Here is an 11,063-nt window from a genome sequence, read left to right as displayed (position 1 = left end):
CAAAACGGCCCAAGCTCGCACCAGCGGCTGCTCCTGCGTGCGTGTGTGGACGGGATCCTGCAGGGGGCGCGGCAGAGCAGACCTGGGCGTGTCCTAGCTTACCCTTGGCCCTGTGTTCCTTGGTGTGATGCTTTATTTTTAACTAGAACCAGAAACGTTGAGTCACAGCCGGTGGATGGCTTACCCACTCCCAAGTGCCTAATAACTGGATTTGGACTTCCTTGCTCCCTACCTGAGATGCCTCCCTCCCTGCCAGATGATCAAGGAGGCTGCACTTTTGTCTGATGCAGAAACTCTCTCTGCTGAACATTACTGGTTTCTTTGATCACCACCCAAAGCATAAGCCCCTTTTCTCTCCTATTCTCAACCATCCTTTTATCACTGAGGACCAAGCTCCAATTTTTTTATCTTACCCAAATTCCTACCTAAGGGGTCTAGCGATTCATGCCCTACAAACCTTAAATTGTCATCAGATGGATTTTATTTAACCCTGTATATTGTGATTTTTCTTTTCTTTCTTTCTTTTTTTTTTTTTTTTTTTTTTTTTTCCTTTTTTGAAACGGAGTCTCACTCTCACCCAGGCTGGAGTGCGGTGGCGGGATCTCGGCTCACTGCATGCCCTTCTCTTGCCTCAGCCTCCTGAGTAGCTGGGAGTACAGGGGCTGCCACCACGTCTGGTTATTTTTTGTATTTTTAGTGGAGACAGAGTTTCACCCTGTTAGCCTGGATGGTGTGGATCTCCTGACCTCGTGATCTGCCCGCGTCGACCTCCCAAAGTGCGGGGATTACAGGTGTGACCCATCGCGTCCCACCTGTGACTTACTTAATCTAACTCTGGCATAACATTATAAGACAAGGAAACAATATTTAACCCCAAAATGTATTTCCTTGCCATACCTTAAAATTGCCCTGCAAAGTTTCTTGTGGGAAAAATCCACATTCTATAGAGAACCCCCTCCCCGTTTGTTTCCCTTCCTTTCTTTCTAGATCCAGGAGATAACGGACTAAGAGCCAGGCATCCTTTTAAGTCTGATAAGAAACATTTTACAACGTGCTCTCTCTAAAGTTTGCTATCTGAGAGCTTCTTCTGCACAATAAAACTTAGTCTCCACAATCCTTTATCTGTAAGCTAAACATTCCTGTCAATGCCAAGTCTTTAAACAAACTCAATCAATTGTCAACCAAAAAACTTTAAATTTACCTATATCCTGGCAGCCCCCACTTTAAATTGTCCCATCGTTCTAAACCAAACCAATGTATTTCTTAAATGTAATTTCTCATGCCTTCCTAAAACATATAAAACCAAGCTGTACCCCAACCACCTTGGGCACATATTCTCAGAACCTCCTGTGCAGGGGCCTTTGAAAACAGTATGCTGAGAATATATAGGGCTCAAGGACGGTATCTCCAACTGAACTTTTAATGAACTCCCGTAGGCGCCAAGAAGGCGGGTAGATAAGAAAGAATATAGAAACAAGGTACTGAGTAGAAGGTTACGTGTGGGAAAAAGAAAGTTTGTTTTGCATTGCATTCTTTCTGCTGACGTGAGGTTTATGGAGTATAAAGTGAGGCGGAGGCTCTGAGTGCGGCCGCCATGTTCTCTGTGTGTCTTTGTCTTTTGTGTGTTCTTTCATTCTCCACCACCCCCGGTGCGGCCCCCAACAAGTGGCCCAGGGAGCAGGGTCAGCACGGGTGAGTAGGGGAGAACAAGAAGGGGAACCACCTAGGAACGGGTAAGGCTCAGATATTGTTAAGGGGAACCTTCTTAAGCTTTCATTATGGGAATTCCATCTCTCTGGCCTCAGAATATTTATGGCTGTTTCAAGGACTGTTGCTGTCTATGGGAGTAGAAGTGAAAGAAAAAGACTTTGAAGCGATTGTTTGCCCATGTTGAACAACATTGTTACTGGTTTCAGTATCAGACTAAAGTGCAGCTGAATCGGAAAAAATGGTTACAGGTAGTAAAAGCTTTGCTTAGAGCTCTCCAGTTAGGGGATATTATGCCTCTAAAATTGTGGACCTTGTGTACTCTATCACTCAGACATTAGAGTTACTTGAGACTGATTCGGAGTGTGGTAATGTAGCCACAGGAGGAAAGGTATCTGAGGATTTGGAAAAATAAAATAAAATAAAATAAATCTGAAATGGAGCCCATTTGTGCCAGGGTAGCAAAAGGGGGAGAAGAGAAAAAGCCAGCTCTTCCTTCTTCTAAGGGAAATTCTGACATGCAGTGTATTATGGAAATGCTTCAACAAATATTACAGATACATTCTTTTTTTTTTTTTTTTTTTTTTTTTTTTTTGAGGCGGAGTCTTCACTCTGTCGCCCAGGCTGGAGTGCAGTGGCACCATCTCGGCTCACTGCAATCTCCGCCTCCCGGGTTCGCGCCATTCTCCTGCCTCAGCCTCCGGAGTAGCTGGGACTACAGGCGCCGCCACCGTGCCCGGCTAATTTTTTGTATTTTAGTAGAGACGGGGTTTCACCGTGTTAGCCAGGATGGTCTCGATCTACTGACCTCATGATCCGCCCGCCTCGACCTCCCAAAGTGCAGGGATTACAGGCGTGAGCCACCGCGCCCGGCCCAGATACATTCTTCTAATTCACCTTTGTGAGCTTTCCCTGTTTCTTTTCCTTCTGCCCTGTTAAAAGAGAATTTTCCAGTGCCTCCAACCCCCGGGCTTCCTTATATTTACCTTTGTTTGGCAAAGTTTTCCCAGTGCCTTGCCCGCCATTGGGGGAGGGAGAAAAGGAAAAGATAAAAAAAAAAAAAAAATTTAAGTAGCTGGATCTGTTTCCAATTATTTGTGCTTCTTTTGCTCCTAATGCTCAGTTTTCAAATGGCGGCAATAATGTCCAATTTAATGCCTTACAAATTAAGTTTTTAAAAGAAATGAAAGCTGCCATTTCTAACTATGAACCCCTATCCTTGGTCTTCTTGATATTTTTTCATCAGAAAATTTGATAATTTCTATAGACTAGAAGACTTTGGGGAAGGCTTTTCTTGATCGTTCTCAGTGGTTACAATTGCACAGCTGGTAAATGAACAAGGCGCATGTACAGGCTAGAAAAAATGTTATGTGTGATCCCCCAGGAGCCACTGAGGAACAACTCACAGGCACGGGCCAATATGCTACTCTTAGTGCTCAGGCTGGTCTAGAAGATGTTGCCCTTACTCAAATCAAGACTTTGTTTTTAAGGGCCTAAAATAAGGTAGAGATAACAGGAAAATCTTCCCTTTCCTCTGTGAAGATTTTACAGGGCACAAATGAACAATATTCAGATTTCGTAGCCCGTCTTCAGGATGCTGTCTTGAAAATTGTGGGTGCTGACCTTGCTTCAAAAATTTTGTTACAAACGTTGTCTTTTAAAAATGCTTATGCTGACTGTCAAAAATTGTTAAAATCATTAAAGGCCAATGGGGCCAACTTAGATAAATGTATTAAAACTTGTGTTAGTGTTGGAGGGGCTATTTATAATGCTCAATTATTTGCTGGAGCTTTGTCTAAAGCCTTAAAAGGAAATAACAAACAAGGTGTTTGCTTTCAGTGTGGTAAACCTAGACATTTCAAAAAAGAATGTCATAAAAATTGAACACTTTTATCCCTCAAGGCAGAAAGCTGCCTTTAGAGGTGTACAAATGTTGTGGTAAAGGTCGACATTGGACAAATAAATGTCGTTTCAAAACTGATAAAAGTGGAAATTTACTGTCTCCTCTCCTGGGAAATGGGAGCCGGGGCCCACAGGCTTGGGGCCCCAACAATTTATGTCACCAGCTCTGAAAGTGTAGTTGGTTTATCAGTCTTTACAAATGAGAAATATAAGAAAGGAAAAGAATGCACAAACTAACTAGGTTTCTTGTAATAAATCACTAAACTAGTCAAAGGACCAAAAAATACAAGATCAGCGTGACTCTGAAGGATGTGAGATTATGGTTCTGCACTTGTTACATTAAAGAGCTAAAATAAATAGACGTAATATTAACAATAATAACAGTAATAATAGCCATAGTATACTGAGTACTTACTATATGTCTACTACTGTGAAAAAATCTTCACTTGCATTTAGTTCTTCCAACATCCCTTTAAGACTGACAAATTTTATAATTATTACCATTTTGTAGACAGGAAAACAGAGTTAAGACAGTTTTATAAATATATCCAAGGTCATATTGCTATTATATTTTGAAAATATGACTTTCTGTCCCCAGAGCTTACATGCTTAACCCTTTCCTCTAGACTGCTCTATAAAGTACAAAAATGGTAGTCACCCTCCTTGGAATAATTGGAGGAAAGAAAAATCAATAACTAAGTAAAAGTTGTATCTCAGCACCAGATCCAATCCCAATTTCAAGTATCCATTTAGCCTTGGATAGTATCACTGTGTTTTGAAAACCAAAATCCGTTGAGTATTTTGTGGTCCACCATCTTTTACAAAGCAGATACTCTATTGAATAGTAAGCTACGAACTGAATTTCTGTACCTGTAATCACCTTATTTGTTTGCAAATATTTGTTATTGACTAAATCTGCATACAATACCCAGTGAGCAATGGCCTACAACATCAAGGAATAAATTCAAGTCCTCCTTAAGGATCCCACACCTTACCCCAGTTTCTCAGCTTTATGTGGCAACTAAGCAGAGCGCCACTGCTGACTTAGTTATTACTCAGCCTTATACTTTGTCTCCTAATAGAGGAGTATATAAATTAGCTATTAGAGTGTGTGGCCCTTTGCCAAAAGGACATGATGTTACTAATAAAATTCTTATTATGGTTCAAGTCTCACAATTTATATGCCTAGAGGCAGGGGAACGTATTCTCAATAGGGAGGGTTTGGTAGCACAGAAAAAACTGTTTTTTGGGAAACTTTAGTTTCTAATCAAAAGCCCTTATGTTCATTGCACATTAATGAAAGTTTTTAAAGGGTTAATTGATACGGTGGTGAATATGTCTATTATTTGTTTAAATTAGAGGCCTATACGATAGAAAAAAGACAAGTTTCAGTTATACTCACTGGCTTGGGTGCTGCTTCTGTGATTTATCAAGACGTAGAACCTTTAACCTGTGTCGGTCCTAAAGGTCAACAAGGTCAAGTGGTTTTTTTTTATTTTTATATTGTTCCTATCAATATTAATTTTTGGGAACAAGATCTTTCACAATAATTTGCTGCTTTTTTAAACATTCCTCATATTTCCTCAGCTGCCAAAAATATGATGTTCAAAATGGGCTACAATCCTTTAAACTCATAGCCACCACTCCTATTTAGGTGAAACAGTGACCATTATATAAAGAAATACTTAGGACTCTAAAAGAGTAAGTCAAAAAACAAATGGCCGAGAGGAATATAAAGCCACGTATTTCTGCATGGAATTCCCGTCTCTGTCTTGTCTTAAAACTATAAATGTTTACATTAAACCTAGGGAAAGTTTACAGCCTGGTCTTCCTAATCCTGCCCTTATCCCACAAAGTTAAAAATTAATGGTCATAGATCTCAAAAATTGTTTTTTCTCTATTCAGTTACAACATCTTTTTTCTATTCTAGAAGGAGACAGTCACTTGGACAGCTCACGTCATTTAACTCCTTTGGCTTTACAGGAACTCCAGCTTGTGGAAGAGCAACTTCAAAAGGCTCATTTACATTATATCCTTCCCAATGTTCCCCTTTCCCTTTGTTTATTTCATACTTTACATTCTCCTACAGGAATGATTCATCAGACCAATCGGCCGCTAGAATGGATCTTTTTGTCCAATAAAACATCTAAACGTTTGGCTATGTTGGAACCGAACTGTCGATTCCCTCCTGGGCAGGGGTCGCCGCGAAGGATCACCGACACGAGATTCACAGCAGAGAGTTATTTATTACTAGTGCGCTAGGGTCCCAAGCTCTAAGTTGGCCCTGGGACCCCGAGTGCTTGTTACAGGTTGTTTATATAGGCAAACACAAGTTCAAACACAGCTTAAGGCGCGAAATTCAAACAAAGATTTAGGCGCGTGGTAATTGGGTCTAGCTATGGCCTGAGCAAGGTGTCTTGTTCTAATTGGTTAGAGCAGGACCTTATGAGGTTTTTTTTCTTAGAGTTGCTGATTCCGGGAACTTCGAGGCAGGGTGGGACCCCCGGAATTGGCAGGGTGGGACCCCATGAAGTTGTTTCCCGGAATTGGCAGGGTGGGACCCTATCAGGGTGGGACCCTATCGAGGCAGGGTGGGACCCTATCCAGAGCCACCTGGTGTTAATTTTTTATATGAGGCCTAGTTTCTAAGTTTTATGAGGCCTAGTTTCAGCTACTTATATCGATCGTTTAGCTGAACTGATCATCAAAGGACGGCATCACTGTCAACAACTTTGGGGAGGAGATCCTTCCTTAATTATCTCTCAATTCACTCATAGTCAGATCATTTATCTTCTTGCAACTTCTGATTCTTGGCAAGAAGCTTCATCAATCTTGAGTTATAGTTTATCCTTATCCCTCGGTGCAACAGGGAGAATTGTTTGCTATTCTCATGGTCTTACTTGATTTCCCTTCTACTGGTTGTAATATTGTTAGTGATTCTCAATATGCCGTTTATGTTACTTCTTATATTTCTCAGGCCACTTTACCTCTTTGTGCTACTTCTTCTCTTCAAAAACTCTTTTCCTTGTTGTTTTCTACTTTGAGCCAACGTCGAGCTCCTTTATTCATCACTCATCTTTGTTCTCATTCTCAACTGCCTGGACCATTAGTTCATGGAAATACTCAGATTGATTCACTTCTAATTGGCCACTTGCAGGCTGCAGAACAAGAACATGCTCTACATCACACTAATAGTTCTGGCCTTCAACGACGGTTTCATTTAACTCGTAAACAAGCTCGTTCTCTTATTCGAGCTTGTCCTTCCTGTGCTCCTTTGAGCATTCCATCCTTCCATCCTGGAGTTAACCCGAGAGGTACTCAAGTTAATCAAATTTGGCAAATGGATGTTATACATATTCCTTCTTTTGGACGATTAAAGTATGTTCATCATACCATTGATACTTTTTCTCATTTTCAATGGGCCACTCCGTTGCCATCTGAGAAAGCTGATTCTGTTATTACACATCTCTTAGCTTGTTTTGCCATTATGGGCATTCCTTTTATACTTAAAACTGATAATGCCCCTGCCTATGTCTCTCATAAATTACAAGTTTTCTTACAGCAATACAATATTCAACATATCACCGGGATCCCGGGCAACAGTCAAGGTCAAGCCATCATTGAGCGCGCAAATTTAACTTTAAAAACTCAACTATTAAAACAAAAAGGGGGAAATGAGCCCCCCCAAAAAAAACCCAGATTTTTTTGAAGGTTAACCTTTCTACCTTAATTTTTTTGATTTTGAAGGTTCTTTTTACCTTAATTATTTTTTGAATCAATGGAGACCATTGCAAGACTCCGCTGTCGTAACCCATCTTTCCTCACCTCCCTCGGTGATAGTCCCCGCTGACAGTTTAAAGGTCTGGTATCCTAATGAAGAAGGTAAGTATGTTCAAGGGCAAGTTCTTTTTTTTTTTTTTTGAGACGGGGTCTCGCTCTGTCACCCAGGCTAGAGTGCAGTGGCCGGATCTCAGCTCACTACAAGCTCCGCCTCCCGGGTTCACGCCATTCTCCTGCCTCAGCCTCCCGAGTAGCTGGGACTACAGGCGCCTGCCACCTCGCCCGTCTAAGTTTTTGTATTTTTAGTAGAGACGGGGTTTCACTGTGTTACCCAGGATGGTCTCGATCTCCTGACCTCGTGATCCGCCCGTCTCGGCCTCCCAAAGTGCTGGGATTACAGGCTTGAGCCACCGCGCCCGGCCTCAAGGGCAAGTTCTAAAACAGGGACGGGGCTATGCTCTTGTCCTTACAGGGAGCGGACCTGAGTGGTTTCCTACAAGATGATTGAAACCCTGTTGAAAAGAAAACTGGATTCAGCATGCATTTCTTCCTTTGTTGGATGTGCCTCGGCGGGGGACTTATTTCTCTTAGTGAGGCTTTGTATGAATATTGGACTTATATTCCCTTTCCGCCCTTGTATCAGGGAGTCGCCTGGGGGGAGGTGGAAATTAAGGTTTTCACCAATGACACTACTTGGATGCCGTCCCCCTATATAGACAAGGACAATATAGAACAGGAAACGGGAATTATAAACAACACATACCAATTTGGAGTGGAAGAACTTCCAATATGTATGGGAAATAGTCCTCATTGTCTCCGAAAATCGCATGAAGCCTGGGCTGTTCGCTTTAATCATAGTCATGTGGCTGCTAATACTGTTATTATTGTAACTAGAAGCTTTTAATATAATCATACTGTATATAGTAATGAAACTATTCCTAGTTCTTTACCTTTTTGTCCTATTCCAGAGGTTTCTCCTAATATTGAGGTGCTGGAGTGGCAACTATGTCGGGGAAATAAACCCCGGATTTTATTAGAATACAATGGGATGCAAATAACTGATTGGAGTGTGCACGGTGATTTTCAAACAAAATTTAGTCACATGCCTTTGAAATGGCACCGGGTAAATAAAAGTATTGCTGCTAACAGTAATGAAACCTTGGTACGGCGTGAAGGAGGCCTAAGTACAGAGTCATCTTTGGAAGTTGTTAGCTGCAGGCGATGCCATTAGCACTTTTGTGGGGAATATGTCTCTTAATCTTTCTAACCCAACTAATTCCTTTCATATTCAGTTATATCGGAATACCTCTCGATATATTATTGCTTGTGTCCATAAGCCCTACCTATTATTAGCAGGGAATTTGACATGGGATAATAATACGGGAATTGTTAACTGTACAAATACGTGTACATTTTTGTCTTGCCTCAATCATTCTTGGTGGCACAACTTTGCTGGGGATATTTATATCCTCAGGGCTCGTAAGGAAATTTGGCTACCTGTTAATCTTACGCGACCGTGGGGGGCATCACCTCTTGAAACTTATATTTGGACTTCTCTTCAGCGAACCCGCCGTGCCCTTGGACTTATAATTGCCTCGGTGATGAGTCTTGTTGCCATTGCCTCCACTGCGGCTGTAGCAGGGCTCGCTCTACATCAAAGTATACAAAATGCTGAATTTGTGCAGCAATGGCACGAACAATCTCACCGGTTATGGCTTCAACAACGAAACATTGATTCTCAACTTGCTGAAAGATTGGACAACATGGAGCAAGCATTGACATGGCTTGGAGATCAGCTCACTGTACTCAGTACTCAGGTAACGTTACAATGTGATTGGAATTCCACTCAATTTTGTGTAACGCCTGTGCCTTTTAACATCTCTCAAAATTGGACTGTAATCCGAAAATTATTAATTGGCCATAAAAATATTAGTTTGGACATTCAAGAGCTCACTCAGAACATTTCCGAAGCATTTCGACAACAATTACATGTGCTGTCTGGAACTGTAACCTTGCAGGAGCTGGGGCAGCGCCTTGCTGCCTTTAACCCATGGACTCAGATAAAAACATGGATTTCTACAATCTCTGGAAGTATATTGCTTTGGGCACTTGGTTTGGGTCTACTTCTTTTGGTGATTCGATGCTCCCTCCGTCGCCACCAAAAACAAAAGAAAACACAGGAACAAATATGGGCTACCTTTTTAGGATTGAGGCAAAACAAAATTAAAAAGGGGGAAATGCAGGGGCCTTTGAAAACAGTATGCTGAGAATATATAGGGCTCAAGGACAGTATCTCCAACTGAACTTTTAATGAACTCCCGTAGGCGCCAAGAAGGCGGGTAGATAAGAAAGAATATAGAAACAAGGTACTGAGTAGAAGGTTACATGTGGGAAAAGAAAGTTTGTTTTGCATTGCATTCTTTCTGCTGACGTGAGGTTTATGGAGTATAAATAAAGTGAGGCGGAGGCTCTGAGTGCGGCCGCCATGTTCTCTGTGTGTCTTTGTCTTTTGTGTGTTCTTTCATTCTCCACCACCCCCGGTGCGGCCCCCAACACTGCTGAGGGCCATGTTACAGGCCATGGTCACTCATATTTGGCTCAGAATACATCTCTTAAAATATTTTACAAAGTTTAACTCTTTTCATCAACATCACCATAATATTCTGATTTTTCCCCAACATCCTTTTCCTGTCTAATTATTTGACAAAACTTTCCGTTATACTCTCTGAAGTCCAGCTACATGATTTAGCAAACTCCCCTATTCCCTGAGAGTGCTGCTTTATTGACGGTCTCCTGTGACTCCTGGCTTTAACTGTACCTGGTTTCTCTTGAGGACACTGTATCCCTTGTATCTCAAATAGAGACTACTCATTCTTTCTTTTTTTTTTTTTTTTTTTTTTTTTTTGAGACGGAGTCTCGCTCTGTCGCCCAGGCTGGAGTGCAGTGGCCAGATCTCAGCTCACTGCAAGCTCCGCCTCCTGGGTTCCCGCCATTCTCCGGCCTCAGCCTCCCGAGTAGCTGGGACTACAGGCGCTGCCACCTCGCCCGGCTATTTTTTTTTGTATTTCTTAGTAGAGACGGGGTTTCACCGTGTTAGCCAGGATGGTCTCGATCTCCTGACCTCGTGATCCGCCCATCTTGGCCTCCCAAAGTGCTGGGATTACAGGCTTGAGCCACCGCGCCCGGCCCATTCTTTCAAACTCTAAACTCCTTCGGGGTGAGAATGTGGGTGGGGTGTTCCTTCTCCTTGCTCCTTCTAATTCCTTTAAAACCATTACTCCACTCTTCCTATTAGAAAATCTCTGCTCCTTAGAAGCTTGTGCTATGAGCCACCATGTCCCTGGCTTTTCCTTTCAGATCTCCTGGATCCTCTTTTACAGTGAAAACGTTCACACTTGTCTCAAAGTCTGATTCTTGAGTCTGTCATGCTAAGTGGGTTCCATGTCCATTTAGATGGCTGGATTCAATTCTCTGGCCTCTCCTTTTTTGTGTGTTTGTTACTTATAAGAAATTATGTATTTTGTAAAAATTTTCTCTTTTTTTCTTTTTCTTTTTTTTTTTTTTGAGATGGTGTCTCGCTTTGTCACCCAGGGTAGAGTGCAGTGGCCGGATCTCAGCTCACTGCAAGCTCCGCCTCCCAGGTTCACGCCATTCTCCTGCCTCAGCCTCCCACG

General features: G+C 42.0%; 1 protein-coding gene across 1 annotated transcript; it reads left to right on the top strand.

Moving 5' to 3' along the window:
• Positions 1 to 1,595: 1,595 nt before the first annotated feature.
• On the top strand, positions 1,596 to 9,886 carry LOC139357976 (endogenous retrovirus group K member 7 Env polyprotein-like). The gene is made up of 2 exons (XM_071077277.1): positions 1,596 to 1,692; positions 7,357 to 9,886. The coding sequence occupies exon 2, from the start codon at positions 8,637 to 8,639 to the stop codon at positions 9,654 to 9,656; it is 1,020 nt and encodes a 339-aa protein (XP_070933378.1). The 5' UTR covers positions 1,596 to 1,692; positions 7,357 to 8,636; the 3' UTR covers positions 9,657 to 9,886.
• The last annotated feature ends 1,177 nt before the right edge of the window (positions 9,887 to 11,063 follow it).

This window comes from Macaca nemestrina, chromosome 13 (assembly GCF_043159975.1).
Source record: "Macaca nemestrina isolate mMacNem1 chromosome 13, mMacNem.hap1, whole genome shotgun sequence".
Taxonomy (NCBI): domain Eukaryota; kingdom Metazoa; phylum Chordata; class Mammalia; order Primates; family Cercopithecidae; genus Macaca; species Macaca nemestrina.
Note: the sequence above shows the minus strand (reverse complement) of the source record. Positions and strands in the feature narration are given on the sequence as shown.